Here is a 14,996-nt window from a genome sequence, read left to right on the forward strand (position 1 = left end):
GCGTACAGTTTATTTGCAGTGACATATAAAATGAGACTGATGACAATCAAGACAGGTTTGTGGCAGCTTGTTTGACAAGCAGCTCATGATGGTTTCAACAGTAATCCATGGGGCTTTCTTTCATTGCTTGTAGTCAGTGCACAGCCTTTTCAACGTGGAATCACCTTTGCATGTACATACCACAGTGTACATGTCTTCCTCTACTGCGCTGCTTTCACTGGTGTACCTGCATTAATGTGGCTTGATGTTGTAATGGGTTACTTAGTTTTGTTATCAACCTCTGCTTTCTCAATCTTCTGTCCTGTGAGGAACTGCCATATTCCTCCTCTGTAGTTCTCATTGCCCAAGGCATACACAAAGCTGTCCACGGTTGGCACCGTCTTGGCAATAATGGCAGGAATCTGTAGGGAGACACGATAGAAAAATGTGCCGATGAGCCAGTGGGCTGATTTTAGTCTGGGCTGTTTCCCTCTGTCAATCAAATACCTTTCCCCGATGGCAGCAGCTTGCTACTCTGGAATGATGAGAAAGATGAAAGCAATTTGTTCAGCTGAGGCCTCTTAGTTAGGAAAGGACAATCTCCAGGAAAGGAAAGTTAGATCAGCATCACCCAAAACTAGGATATTTCAGCAGAGCTTGAACATGAGGTGTGGAGGGTATGCCATGGAGACCTTTGTATGAGTAAGCGGGCTAGTATTGCTAACATACTTTGTAGGACGCTAAGTACCTACATACAGTAACGCTTTTACTGATCTGAAAGTGGGCTGATGAATGAATGGAAGCTGAGAGGCACGTTGTAATATCAGTGAGTCCTGGAGGCACCTCAGAACTGAGGCTCATATGAAAAACGAAATGTTGTAACTTCAAGAGTTTCAGCCTCTCTTAGGAGAGGAGGATGAGGGAAAACGAATGGGACAAGCAGTCTCTTCAAAACTGAAAACTTTGAGGTGGTACTTCACTGTGGACAGGACACAAAATGCTTCTCCAAACCACAGAATCATTTGGGTTGGAAAAGACCACTGAGATCATCAACACATCGCCTCCACACCCACTACCACGAAGCAGTGCAGGCTGCGGTTCTGCACTGATTACTGAAGAAAAACACACAACAAAAAGCATAATCCTCAAATTCAGCTTGATCTAAGCAGTAGTTATAATGTCTGCTGTATTGCTGTGCTAAACTATTTTGCCTTAAAAATGGTAGACGAATAGGCGGTTTCATGTGAGCAATCTACTCGTAACAGATGTTATATCAAATAGGACTGTTAGTGTTCAGGTTGGAATTTTTCCTTGGGAATGGAGGGGAGAATGTGAAAGGAATGTGTGAGAGTTCCTCCAGGTGCCACAGACATACCATTCGGTATTTTGGTGAAATGAACATCACGTTTTCAACTGCTGCGTAGAAACATAGAAGGCAGTAGGGACCCCAGCAAATGACCAGCGTCTTCAAAGGTAAGCCAGTGTTAAACTGAAAAACAAGAGCAACACAGTCTTTGTTTTTGTCTCACAACCTCACACTGCAACAGGCAGATAGGAAAAATCCTTGAGGCCATGCCCACTAGCAGGAGAGCACTGCCCAGCAGAGTGCCGTAGCCGTCAGTGTTGGAGGCATGTGAACACAGCCCCCTTTGTGCTGAGTGCTGCCTGCACAGTGAGCCTGAAGCCCTGCACCTGATGTGGGGCTGGGGTGAACAGTCCTTCCTGGGCAGAGGAGATGAAGCACCTTGAGCTTGGCCTGTGACATCAGTGTATGTGCTGCGTGCAGTCAGTAATACTGCAAAGGGGAAGGGCAATGCATGCTTCTGAAAACAGATGAAGTGATTTTTGGCAGACTTCTCGAAGGCAGGCAAACTCTGAAAGCATCACAAATATTGATGAATAGGGAGGTGGTATTTTCACACTTAGATTACAAATTTTCAGCATTGTAATTACTTTGCTTCAACTTCATTGCTATGAAGTGGTATAGGAAAAATTACAAGCTATTGCAAAAACTCACTGGAAAGAAAAGATTCATAATAGTGAAAACCAACATTTGTTTGAGAAATATGGAGAGGGCATACATCCGTATGTATTCCGGATTGCTACAGACCAGTCTGCCTGACAGTTTCTGAGATAGTTCAGAAGGAGCTGAGCCAAAGCCTCTGTAGAAGAAACTGGATTTCTGAAGGCTTTCACCCTGCTGGATGCAGCCCTATTTTGGCAAGGCAGTTGCAGGGGAAGAGGAAGCTTCCTTACCTTATAGTGCCCGCTTTTCTTGAACTTCTGGTGTATGGACTGATAGGCTGTCATCATGATGAAGCCCGGGATCATGAAATTGAAAATGGACAGGGCAAAAAGGAATGTGATATAGTTTCTGGAGAGGGTGAGGAGGGAAAAAAGAGGTGGTTAATTTCTCTTTTGTGCATCTCTGTAAACTTTCTGCATTTATTAATTAATCTGTTTTTTAAAAATTGCCCAAACCACTTTTGTTAGCTTGCTTTTAGGCTTAACATTTTCTAAAGTTATGTTGTGCTGTTGCATGTGGGATGGACAGTATTGCAGACAGTCACAGCAGGCGTTTGGTTGCTAACCCCAGGCATCCTTATTAGGACATCAGGGCTAGACTGCATAAAGAAGTACCATAAAGTGTTTCAAGTCCTAAACCCCCAAAAGATGCAGCATATGACTAATGAGCAAGGGAGTGGCAGAAATCCCAGCGCCAGCTTTTCCTGTGGAGGAAGCTGGCTTTGGCCATCCCTGTGTACAGGAGGCAGCCTTGGGCTGTGCATATCTTGTCCCAGCACCACAGTAGGTAGGTGACAGCTGGGCTCTGCTCTCCCATGGCAGTTGGGCTCATCCTCACCTGTCCCCTTTGCTGTAGTCCAGGGTGCAGCAGGTTCGGAGGGGCTCATAGTCATACTCCCCCCAGCCCAGCAAGGGCATCGTGGCCCAGAAGGCAGCAAACAGCCACGCAAACACCATCATGGAGATGGCCGTGCTCCACTGCAGCTTGCTCCCTGCAGGAAAAGAATAAGGAGATCTGCATGCCTGGCACAAAATCTCTGGGCAAAGCTCTTGGGCTGTGTGGTCAGAGCAAAGAGTCCTGGCCTCCAGGCCTGAGGCAGAAACAAGCAGTTCTGTGTTCTGTAGCTTGAAGCTGACCAAAGTCCAGCAATATCTATCTTGCGTAAAAGCTGAGGGAAGTTTTTGACTTCAGGAATAACAAACAGTACTTTTTCAACATGCCTTACCCAAATGCTATATTGCTGCTCAGCTTTGTACCGTGCTTGAGATACAGCTGCTGTTAACAAGCTATATTCTTGTGTTTTGGGAATGTGTTTGAAGACTCAGGGGAGGCAAAGAGCAGAAGGCATGAGGCAACACAATAAATAGTGCTTTAAGAACTAGAGCTCTGCTGCAGGGTGTGGGTCAGCTCAGGGCTGTGACTGTGAACCTGATGCTTCCTTCCTGCCTGGACCTGAGGGGTGGACACGTGGCTATTCAGCGTACATTGTTCTAAAAATGATAGTTATTGGCATATATATGAATATATGCACTTAACTTGACAACAGATCCTGTTCTAAAATACTACTAGTCAAATTACTTTGCCCTTAAGATCGTTGCTTTGCCTACAACAGGAAATGAGAAGCTCAAGGTCATTATTTTTTTTCTTTCTAATTTTATAATAGAAACACTCACTTGTGCCTATCTCATCTAGTTCCATAAGGCACCACTAGAATAAGTAAATGAATGAAATAAAAGACTGGGAGCTTTATAAGGTGCAGGAAGCATTTCTTCACGGAGAAGGCAGGCAGGCTTCCCTGCTGAGCAGAACATTGTGTTAGTCACGCTGCCTGCATGTAAGGAGGCCTGGATAATTTGGTTACCAGGGCTGACGTCCACAATCATGCCTGGACTGAATTGCCCATGACGCCAGCTGTACTACTTTGCCCACTACTCCTTTCTAATCAAATCTCCCATTAGAGGGAAGTAATGATGCAATTTTCACTCAGCCTGGGAAGCAGTCTTCTCCTTTGCTCTTGACAGTGGCATCACGCCAGCAGGTCAGCAGGATTCAGGGCAACTCTGACCTTTATTGAGAAGGTGAGGGACTGGAGGTGGGACGTGAGCAGGTGAGCCCTCCTACCAGGTGTACAGGGCAGACTTATGGGTGAAGGGCCTGCCAGGGTTGCCTGCTGAAGGCTGCTGAATACCATAAGGATTGATGCCTCAGGAAGGACCACAAACTCCACAGTAGCTATTTTGGATTGTGCTGCCCTCCTTTGGTTTAAGGAAGGATAGTAGTAAGGTGTGTCAGTGAAATTCCCAATTCATAGGAATGGCGATTCTATGATTCTCATCTTTCAGTAGTTCTTGAGGGAAGAGTTTGAATGGCTTGAAGAAATTGTTTGCTGCAAATGTTCAAAAATGAGTTCTGGGAAACAAAGGGGTACACGTTGCAATTCAAATACTAAGGGAAAAATAAATCATTTTTATTAAATACTTTGTTTTAATATGGTAGGTAGCAAAAAATCCATTGATGTTTTTAGTCATTTTAGACATTCTTTGTTATAATTATTATTGATGATTAATAATGATTAATACCTGTCTTTTGTATGATTCCCACAAAGACAATGTACTTCAGCTACAAAGGCTCAAATCATTTATAGTTATACTGACATTAATATAGCTATAGATTACATCAATGGGGGAGAAAAAAAAAGGAATACCTTGTGATTTAAGGACTAGAAATTTGAGCCAAGCTTGTTAGAAATTACTGTAATTATTCTTAACCTTCCAATTCAAAGCAGCAATGTAGCATATATTATATCTGTTCAGAGCTGCATCCTTCCCAGGTATATGTTCAAGAAAGCATGTTAGTGTTGTTACTGATCCAGAGCTTCCATTTCCATTTGTGTTCTACAGATTCATCCTTCTTGTAGCTTGGCTTTAAGCAATTGTAACTCGAAATTCAATCAGGACGCAGCTTATTACACAAGCTGTCAGGTTTGCTTTGTCTTTTATACATTCTAGCATGTTTTAAAAAGGCATTACCAAGAGCAGCTGCAGTGAAACCTAGATCTAAATTGTATTTCTTTTACACCACACTCATGACAAAAGTAGCATTATTGTTTTGGGAATATAGTTTTGTAAATGGTAAGTTCTCCTGATAATCTGGAAAAAGAACCAAACAAGCAAACAAAACATCACACAAACTAAACGTTGCTTGTTCTTTTTTGTTTGTTCATTTTTCCTATAAAGTAGTTGATAGCAATTGTTTTTCATGATATCTTGCAGCAGAAACTTTGCTTTCTTTGCTCTCCATCCTTTAATTTTGCAGACTACTACGATATGAAGATGGATGGATCACAGATCTCTGCATGTAAGAAAAAGATCTTTGCATGGATGAAATTTGCCACTTGAGCAGTATTGGTAAAATACTGAAGGCAGCTCATGAGTATCTGCACTGATGGGGGTGAGTGATCCAGCTGCATGCACGGATGTGTGGGGTGCTGCAAGTTGCACGTGCTGTCATTGTGCACAGAACAGCAGGGGAAGCTCTCGCCTGCCAGCTGCTGCTACGTCGGCTGCCAGTCCTGGTGCCAGTTGCATGTCTTTCCTCTGGCCCCAAGGGATGTTAAACAAATTGTTTCAGTTTTTGGTAGTATGCTTTGCTGGAAACTCAGGAAAAAAAGCAAGATTGCTGAAAGAACAGCCCTCAATGCACATGGCCATAACGTCCTCTCAGAGGCGAAAGTGCATCAACAAGCTGAAAGCAGTTCAGTTGCTGTCATACCGAGCAGGCTATTGCTTCACCTTAAATGCCTTCTGTGGACTGGTGTAACTTAGCATAATAGCCATGTAGGTCCTAATTCAGTTAGATGTGTATATATGGAGTTCAGCATACGCTCAAAGAAATTCTTCTTAATTAGAGCCCAGTGCTGGCAGTCTGGTCTCATTAAGCCTAATCACTCCTGTGCTCTGGCCCCTCAAAGAGAAAGAGGGAAACTTCTCCTTTTCAAACAGAGAGACGTGAACATGGGGAATTTTATAGGTCTTCTGTAAGATTACTTTGGAATAGAATGAGTTCATGATCACAAACAAAACTAAATTGTTAAAAGAGTACTAAAATTATAATGTCTGAAGCTTTTATTTTAGAAAGCACTAGATAGAGCATGGAATCTTAACACTTCTAATAATGCTAGCTAGTCTTTAGTGGTGCAATTGTAAACTGTTATCTGTGGAAACGTTTATGAATTTAGATCTCTGGAAGATTTATAAATTGGCTAAATATTAAGCTGATTTTCACAGAAAGAGCAAAAAATATATCTCTGACACAGTGGCTACCTTTCAACTGGATTTCAGGCTGATATTCAAAAGGAATTTGTCAAACTAAAGGTCAACAGGATTTTCTAAAGTGGAAGGGACAAAGTGTTATAATAGCTGAAATATTCCAGAACAGTCCAGCTCATCCCAGGCTTACGAATGGCACATATCAATTAAAATTGGTAAAGTTTGTCAAAGACAAATAATATCTGGAATTGTCTTGTTGAGAATGATGTATATCAGTCCGAAATAAAATAGGCACCGGTGCAGTGGGAAAAGTAGCAGAGACTGGAGAACACAATATCCATATTTTTGTAGGGATAAGAAAACTGCACTATGTAATGGCTTCTGTTGTGCATAGAAAAAAAAAAAAAAAAAAAAAAAAAAAAAGCCATTAGGAAAAAATGCTCTTTAAAATAACCTAAGAAATGGGATATTTTTATTCCTTTTTTTTTTTTCCTGCAGTCTTCTATGACCATAAAGCCATCTTGGTAATTACATCCTGCTTCAGTAAAAATGCAAGAGCTGTATAAAGACTGGTGTTTCATCTTGCAAACGGATGGAGGAGCATGACTAGATGGAGAGCGTGTGACAGGGTGGCTGCCGCAATGTAACAGGAGGTGAGGACTTGCCCCTAATCTGGCTGAGCTGACAGCTGCAATTGGAGCAAATGGTAGTTTACTAATCTTCCCAAACTGATATCACAACCCAGATTTCTTTGTACATTAAGGATTAGATACAAACTCTGCAGCCCTACTTGTTCTAATTGAATGTTGCTGTGAAATCCCCACTGATTTTGTTCTTTTCTGTTGTATTACTGAGAAAAGCACTGACAAATCACTTCAGACTTTCCTTTTCCCCCTAATTCTTAAACGCTAGTGTGAAATCATCAGGATGTTTTGATTCGTGTTATTAGCATCCAGAATGGATGGAAGGTCTGTTTATTTTTCCTCCTCATCATCGTAAGCTCTCATGTTCTCATCAGTATGTTCTTCCTCAAAAAAATTGATTCTTGATAATTGAGTGTCTGCTTGAGGAATGCTGTAATAGAAGTGTTCTTGGAAACTCTTAGGACATAAAAACATGAAGGATGGTGTAAGTGAATCTGGGAAGAGTATTAGTTCCCAAGATGAAGATAAAAGGTTGATAGCATTATTTTTTAGCCAAAGGTGCTTTGTACCTTCTGTACAGGCATGCAACCCGCGTGAGTGTCAACAGGGGTTTAATATATGGATTGAGAACACAGCATAGCCTGTAGGCTTGGTATGTCAGGCCTATGAAATAAGATTTAATCATTCTCATGCTCAGCATGTGATAGATGAAACTGGGAACTGGCTGGTTTTACTGGAACAGCCAAAGAGAATGAGCTCTTAAGAACACCTGTTCTTGTTTTGCTTTTTTTGGTTCAAAATGCCCAGTAACAGCAGCTGTTTGGTCATCAGTACATAACTATTTGAGCAAAGTGAAGAAGTTTGTGCCCTTAGGGTATATCTGTCTGTGCCCTTAATGTACAGTGCTCTTGGCTGGAGGAGTGCACGGCACTAAAGCATTAAAGTCAATGTTGCAGAGAGTAAAATATCTTCCCAAAGATACGCTTGTTTTTCTCTCTCATAATGTACAGATGCCACTCTTCTCGCTCCAAATGCATTTTATTGTCCAGGGGGTGTTGGTATGGATGCAGCTTGCAGCCTACATTATTGGGGGCCTTTGTCTGGATGTGAAAAAATGCCATTTCTTTGCCTGAGATGAGTTCTTGACAAAAGTTTCAGAACAAAAATTTGGCAACCTTTGTGCCCTCAATCATATCACCCAGTCAGCCATGTTCACTATGTGCTCTGGGTTTGTTTTAACACTCTCTGTTCTGATCATATAGAGGCTGTGCCGGAATGGCTGTATGAATGTTAAAGGTGGCATTGAAGTGCTACAACTCAGCAGTCTCTTCCCTGGCCAGCTTTTAAACTTTGATTTAGGACATTTTATATGGAGTGATCTGGACATCCTGTGCTTTAGCACAAGGAAAGGAGGGCTGCCATTTTCTATTAGTGCTGACAAGAGGACACAGTGTTTTTGGGAATGGTGTGCTTATGTGGGGGTACTCCAGGCTCCTCATTTGTCTGGAAGGCACCCAGCTGCAGTAGGAGAGAGGGAAGCTGCAGGCCTGCATGGAGGCTCTCTGTCATTTCTCCCAGCTGGCAGAGCTCCCACACCACTGCTGGAGTGGCCAAATAGCAGGGGCTGGGGCGTTCCTGGCATTACAGAGTGTTAGAATTTGCTTTCAGAAGAAGTTTGTGTTTAATGTCACATTTCTTTCCCTTTTCCAGATGAAAACATTGCACACCCTCTGCTTCGTCTCTGCCTTTTCTTACTAACTTCTGAAATACTGACTGACTAGAACAAAATGAGAGAGTGCAGACTAGCAGGTACCAAGCTGATGCATTTACTGTGATGGTTGGTGTCTGGGGGAGGTGAGGCCCCTGGAGCAGCCACCACAAGTCTATCTTAGTGGACAAAGGCGAGCATCATCCCTGAGTGCTATATGCATAAGAAAGCAAGATTTGTTGGTGCCAGTGCTCACAAGATTGCTCTGGTTTGCTTTACAGCAGACGATAATGCACATACTTGTGTTTCCTGACTTCCATGCTAAGAACATACGCTAATTTCCCAGTTCTCCCTAACTGCAGTCATGGCTGGAGCACAGCTGGTGTGCTAGCACAAATTCAATGGTCTCTGTGGACACCGAACCATCTCAGCACCATTATTCAGCAGAATTTTTCTCTCACAAATCCAACACCACCAATGTTTGGGAGATAGTTCAGTGACAAAAGACTGTGCCTATCTCTGTAAATCCATACATCTGACATTCCTGTAAAGCCTCATTTTTCATCTAACTCAAAATGATGCTTTCATAAGTGTGCAAAAAAGGCAAATTTATTTTCCTGTGTCAGCCTCCCTGTCTAATATTAGATTTCCATAAACTCCAGCTCTAGAGTGTCAGAGATAGTTAACAACTACATTGTTAAGAAAAACAAAAAACATCCTTCACTAAGAGAAGGAAAATAACATTCCTCCTGAATGACTTGACTTTGCTTTTACCAAAATTTGCAGATTATTTATTCTTTGCTTGGTGACAAATGCAGTGCATTTCAGCCTTTGTAAAGGGGTCTGGAATGCAGCACAAACCCAGAAGAAGCTCATGCCCCATAGTTCCTGTGCACTGTGCAATTGGGTTGCTGTGCTGTTTGCCCCATCGTGCCTTTGCTGTGGGCTTTGTGCCAGTTGCTGTTTGTTCAGAGCCAGCTCTGTAGCTACACTGACTTTCTGTAATTAGTAAACTCTGCATGGGCATGAAGCTCTGTTTGGTACAAAACAGGGTGTTGGATGGAAGCCCAAGGTGCATAGATTTCTCTCTGAGGTGCTGGATTTTGTTTGGGACCCTGATGGTTAGTTACGGAGGAAGTGAAAGCATGACAAGAGAGTTGGTATTTAGATGTGACCTGGAAGAGCGAAATGTTCCTGAAAGTGTCTGGTTAGTGGTTGGTTAGTGGAAAGGTGTCCCTTGTAGACAGAATTCCTTTATACATAAAAGATACACAGAAGAATAAGTATGTGCCTGCTTGGCTTCTCTGAAATCTAAACAAGCTGGTTTTTAACATGATACAGGTAAAACTGGTAGTTTAGTTAGAGCCTTACTTGTACAGTAGTGATGATACCGGTCCCAGGCAACTGCTGCGCTGGAGCTAATGCTGGCTAGTGCTGTCAAGAAACCTTGGAATCCATGAATCTGACAGCCCTCGGAGCCATAGGGCCAGTACCTGTCAACAAACAACCAGGGTGTTAAGAAAATTATTGGAACAAGTGAAGACACGTTTAGAAGTTGCATTATTGGAGGGGAGAAAATGATCTCCTCCCATTTTCAAGTCTGAGAAATGCCGTGGAGGAGTTGACTGTGGTCTCTTGTAGGTGTTTATCTGTATTTGCCTTTCTGTGGTTTCTGGTGTACTACAGCAGTTATTTTTACCCTGAATATAGAGAAGAAAATATAACCCTGCATTTACGTGTTGGAAAGGTATTTGTTTTAGTTTGAAATTTACATTTCATCCAGTTATCCATAAGTGCAACATTTTGCACTCAGTGGGCGTAGAAACTGGTCAACTTGTGAAGGTCAACTCTCTGTTCAACGCAGAGCAGAAGCTCACAATAACTATAAACACTCCAGTTAGGCTGAGGCTTCCAAACATTTTTTGCAGACAGAATATGAAGAAACATGAAATGGTCTCATGTAAATGTCACCTTCTGGCATGAGTGTTCTGATCATTCATGGCTTTTTTTTCTTTCTGCTTTAATCTAACCTGACTCTTAGGCTTATAGAGATGCCTGCAAGGTAGAAATCTTCAGAAATCTCTTTTCTCATACAATTTGTACACCAGTGTAATTCAGCAGAAGGCTCCTGCAAGTCCTTTTGGAAAGAGACAGCCAAGCTCTTCAGAGACTAGGAAACTTCTGCAAGGATTAAAACCAAGCACATTTAGATATATTAACCTTAGCTTTTCAGTTTCAGTTCAGAAAAGGCATCTCTATTGACTTCGGTGCCACTTAATTGTCCCAGACAAGAATAATCTATACACAAGGCAAAGCAGCTCCTTGCTAGAGCTTATTGTTGACTTGTTAATTGGAAAAAATATTTTTATTTCTACTAGAAGGAAATCAGATTGTCACACTCCAGCTTGAAATGCTTTTGTGTTCTCTACTATTTCCACAGTTTAAAAATACACTTGTTAAGTGGAATTATTAATCAGCTGCTTTATGGGGTCTATTCTTTCGTTAGTAAGGTGCGCTTATGATTTGTTGGTTGCAATTACTGACAAAAATGCTTGATATAGTTTCTGTCGTGACTGAATGATTGACATGAGAATGTGGAAAATCAAATTTCATAACTGATTTGAGCTCCCTGTGAACTGTTCTGTATTTTCATTTTCCACAGATTTCCAGAAGAAATTTAGTCAAAAAGTTCATTATAAACAGTGGAGAGACTTGCAGATAAATTTGAGGTCCGTCTGGATGTTCAGTCAAATGTAAGACTATTTCACTGTTCAGTTAGTTTCTGTTATAACTACCGGTAAAGTTCTCTGGTTAAATGGTTTCTTTAACAAGGCTGTGGTAAAGTCTGCTTTTTTACTTGCCTGGTAGAAGTAGGGAGCACATACCTGAGGAAGCTGGAAAAGGCAGCAATGAATGCATTGATGCATATCCCGCAGTCAGCCAGTGCGATGCTGAGAACCAGCAGGTTGCTGGGTGTTCGGAGTTCTTTGATTTTTCGGAATGAAATAATGGTCAAGCCATTCAGACAGAAACCAAGCAGGGCTGAAAACCAGAACAGTTTGATGTGACTCAACTGGAAATGGAAAATGTCTACGAGGACAGTAAATATATCCAAAGGGCTTGCAATTTGCTTGCAAGTTATGGACGTTCAGTCACAGGTGACAGCTGAAGCTACTGCTTCAATCCTCATTGGAGATGTGTCTGCTCATGCGGAGAAGAAATGCTTCAATTTTATTTGCAATTCCATGCTTTGCTTTAATGGAGAAACCTGATTGTCAGGCTCCATCCAGGAATACATGGGTCAGAGGGAGGGAGCTGCAGAGGAGGCAGCTGCACAGGGACCCTCAGCCAGCACACACTGCTGGCACACGCATCTCCAGACCTGGCTGTGGCAGGGAAATGGGTCATGTTTAATGTAGATTGTTACACGCTTTTGTGTTTCAGCACAGAAGTCCCTTGTCAGCCTTTGGGATTCTGCCTAGGGTTAACCTAGAGGGTGCTTGAATCACACCAGCTCAATCTTATTACTGCCCTTCATCAATAGACTATACATGGAAAGGAATAATCTTATTATAAAAAGCAGTCACTGATAGATTTAAAAAAATAAGTTAATGTTTGTTGTCAGAGAGGAGCTCTTAAGAAACCCCAGCTACTCACTTGGCTGTGCTGCCCTGAACCCCATCCTTCACTGCTTTAAACTCAAACTTTGTCCTTTGATGTCCTTTTCAAGATGGCCTGAATTATTTTAGCTCTGATGAGTCTCTGACTCAACATCTCTTCTCTAAGGCTCAGTTAGACGAGAGGCAGTATGTCTTTCTAATTTGTGTTCTTCTTGGAAGGAGAAATAATGTAGCGCAGAAAAAAATCCATATCCCTTAATTCTCTAAAGTAGCGTTATTACTTGTGCTCATTGTCTTAATTCTGCAGTTACATAAGATGGATAATTTTGTGTAGTCAGAAATCCTGCTCCTGCTTTAATTACATTAATGGCTGATGGCATAACCATAGTAACAGCTGATGAGAGTCTTTCATTACACAACAGATAACGCAATATTTCCAGGAGAAATATTTGGAGCCATGTGAGGTTTTATTTCTTCCCTGCCAGCTTACCTCCCACCTGCAGGGTAGCACTGCTGCCAACCCTCCCAAGTGTGCTCAAGCCTTTATGGGAGGTTTTTTGGGATCATATTTACACTAGTGCTGAAGAGCTATTACTATATCAGCTTTGTCTTTTCCCCTCTTTTTATGGACGTTTTAGGCTTCACCTCGCGCTGCTTTCTTAAAGGCCAGCATCACATACCTTTGAGTTTTTATTCTTAAAGCAGATGATCTGTCCAATTAGTAAAAGTGAATGCAAAGTTTTCCTGTTTCTCGGCACTATTTGCCCATTTTGCAAATGGCACATACAAGGTGCAGCAAAAAAATCTTCATCACTTTTCTCTCAAAGTCTCTGGGAAGGTAAATTCATGTTTAATTATTCAGTCTTCATAGTCAGATGGCAAAGATAAAGTGTTACTGTGAACCCACTGGGCATGTTCACCCTAAAACCCTGTAGAAAATATTAAGCAGTCATATGGCCATTTGTCTTTAGTGAAACGTAAATGTGCCAGACTGTTCCTAGCTGTAAGTGCAGGTTGCCAGTGAGTATTGTGCTTGGGCTTGAGCAACTGCAGGTCCCTGTCCTGTGGGTGCCAGGTAGGGGCTGGCAGGGCTGCCGGGACCAGACCCTAACAAGAGCCTGTCTGTCAGCCTGTGCCAGCACACATCAGCATCCTTGTTCTCCTGTTGCTTCTCATTCCTCAGGAATGAAGGGCAAATTTATGCATGGAACTATCAGGCCCTGATTGCTGTTGGCCGGGTATGGCTCTTAATTCTGTGTTTAATCAGCAACTGACTCCTGGGTCAGTAGCAGAAGCTTTTCCTTCTCTCTTTTTCCAAGGAAGAATTTCTGGCACAGCTCTTCCAGCTTTCCTTTGCAGGCAGATGTGATGCTGCATTCCGGCTCAGCTTGCCTGCAAATAGAAGGTGAGCATCCTTCCCTCTGCCATGCTGCACATGCATTGAGTGTGCTGATGACCATTTGTCCCATTCTGCTCATCTGTATGTCTTCTCCTCTGTTGCTTGACCCCAGGATCCCCGTATTCCTGGCTGGGCAGCAAAATGCAGGAGTGGGGCCCAGGCCCTGACTGGATTCAGCTACGAACAGAGGCCAGTGACTCACACTGATGTGTTCCCAGCTGCCATATTGTCCTTCTCTATCTGCCAGGTACATGCAAACTGACAGTTCTGTTCATCTCTTATCTAGGTGGAACATCTTAAGAAAAGCCCATACTGGCTTCGTTAAATGAGTATAGTCCCTCCTACTTCAGATTTTACTTCTTAATGCCATGAAAGTTTTTGAACCTCATGCTCATTCATTTCTGTTTGTTACTTTTACCCAGCAACCATTAATTTCCACGACACTAGTGCAATTTGGATATACGCAGCAGTTTACAGGCTATTTTGGATTTATCATTTTTGATTATAAAATAGCTATCACAAATATAGCCAACAAAACAAGCAGCCCGATTTTATTGAGGGATCATCAGTCATTTCAACATCCTTCCCCTGAGGAAGATGAAATTGCCTTTAAAAGTCAACAGCATATTCTCGCATCCCAGATTCTTGATAAGAAATCTAAGTGGAAAGTACTTCCCTACCACAGTAAGGCTGTGCATGCAGAGCAGGTCTTCACTGCAAACAACTGGCAGCCCACCAGAAGCACTGATAATGCAAACACAGTAACCAGCACAGGTCTGGGCCAGTGCATTGCAAGTGCTGCTATTTGCTTCAGTTCCCATCCACCACTCCAGGAATAACAGAGGCAAAAATCTTAATTATTTGTTGCTGAGTTCCCAAACTGAGCTTACCTTCTACCAGTAGGGCTGTGCCGATGGCAAACACCTCTATTTCAGTGAAGCCTTCAGGGAGAGGATGTGAAGTGACCATTCTTGTGATAAAAATGCCAACAGATTTAACCTCTGCCCTCTGCTATGTCTGTGGGGCTGCCTTTTCCCTGCGTCCCCTTTCATCCACCAGCCCAAGGCTTCTTAAAGGAGTAGTCCACGTGCAGACACATGCTCATTATTATATAAAAGCTTTGGGGTTTTTACTCCCACCACTACAATCCCTGCAAGAATGTTGTTAACGATGGGACTAGCATCAACCCGCACCCCTCCTTCTCCTGCAAATCGTATTTCAGACGCCAGCAAAATGAAAGCATTCATTGCAATTACAACAAGTTCATTGTAGAGACAAGATTAAGAACCCTGTCCAGTTAATTCTGCAACACTGAAAAAGAATTAAAGGTTGTGGAACGAAAGAAACATGTA

At 42.3% G+C, this 14,996-nt stretch overlaps 1 protein-coding gene across 1 annotated transcript; it reads right to left on the reverse strand.

Annotated features, from left to right (window-relative positions):
- Positions 1-257: 257 nt before the first annotated feature.
- RGR (retinal G protein coupled receptor) lies at positions 258-14,613 on the reverse strand. Its single transcript, XM_042818803.1, has 7 exons — positions 14,535-14,613; positions 11,511-11,667; positions 9,997-10,118; positions 2,843-2,996; positions 2,236-2,353; positions 1,355-1,468; positions 258-401 (listed from the first exon to the last, which is right to left on the reverse strand). Exons 1-7 carry the CDS (start codon positions 14,611-14,613, stop codon positions 258-260), a joined length of 888 nt encoding a protein of 295 aa, XP_042674737.1.
- Positions 14,614-14,996: the final 383 nt, after the last annotated feature.

The sequence above is a fragment of the Centrocercus urophasianus genome, unplaced genomic scaffold, assembly GCF_019232065.1.
Source record: "Centrocercus urophasianus isolate 14NV4802_14NV808 unplaced genomic scaffold, USGS_Curo_1.0 seq_17, whole genome shotgun sequence".
Classification (NCBI taxonomy): domain Eukaryota; kingdom Metazoa; phylum Chordata; class Aves; order Galliformes; family Phasianidae; genus Centrocercus; species Centrocercus urophasianus.

Excerpts from the sequence above, each read along its gene's own strand:
- RGR (XM_042818803.1), bottom strand. The coding sequence starts at position 14,613 with ATGGTCACTTCACATCCTCTCCCTGAAGGCTTCACTGAAATAGAGGTG. Across the intron at positions 1,469-2,235 it reads AGAAAAGCGGGCACTATAAG|TTTAACACTGGCTTACCTTT; the intron begins GTAAGGAAGCTT and ends CTTGTTTTTCAG. Across the intron at positions 402-1,354 it reads TTTCACCAAAATACCGAATG|ATTCCTGCCATTATTGCCAA; the intron begins GTATGTCTGTGG and ends GTCTCCCTACAG.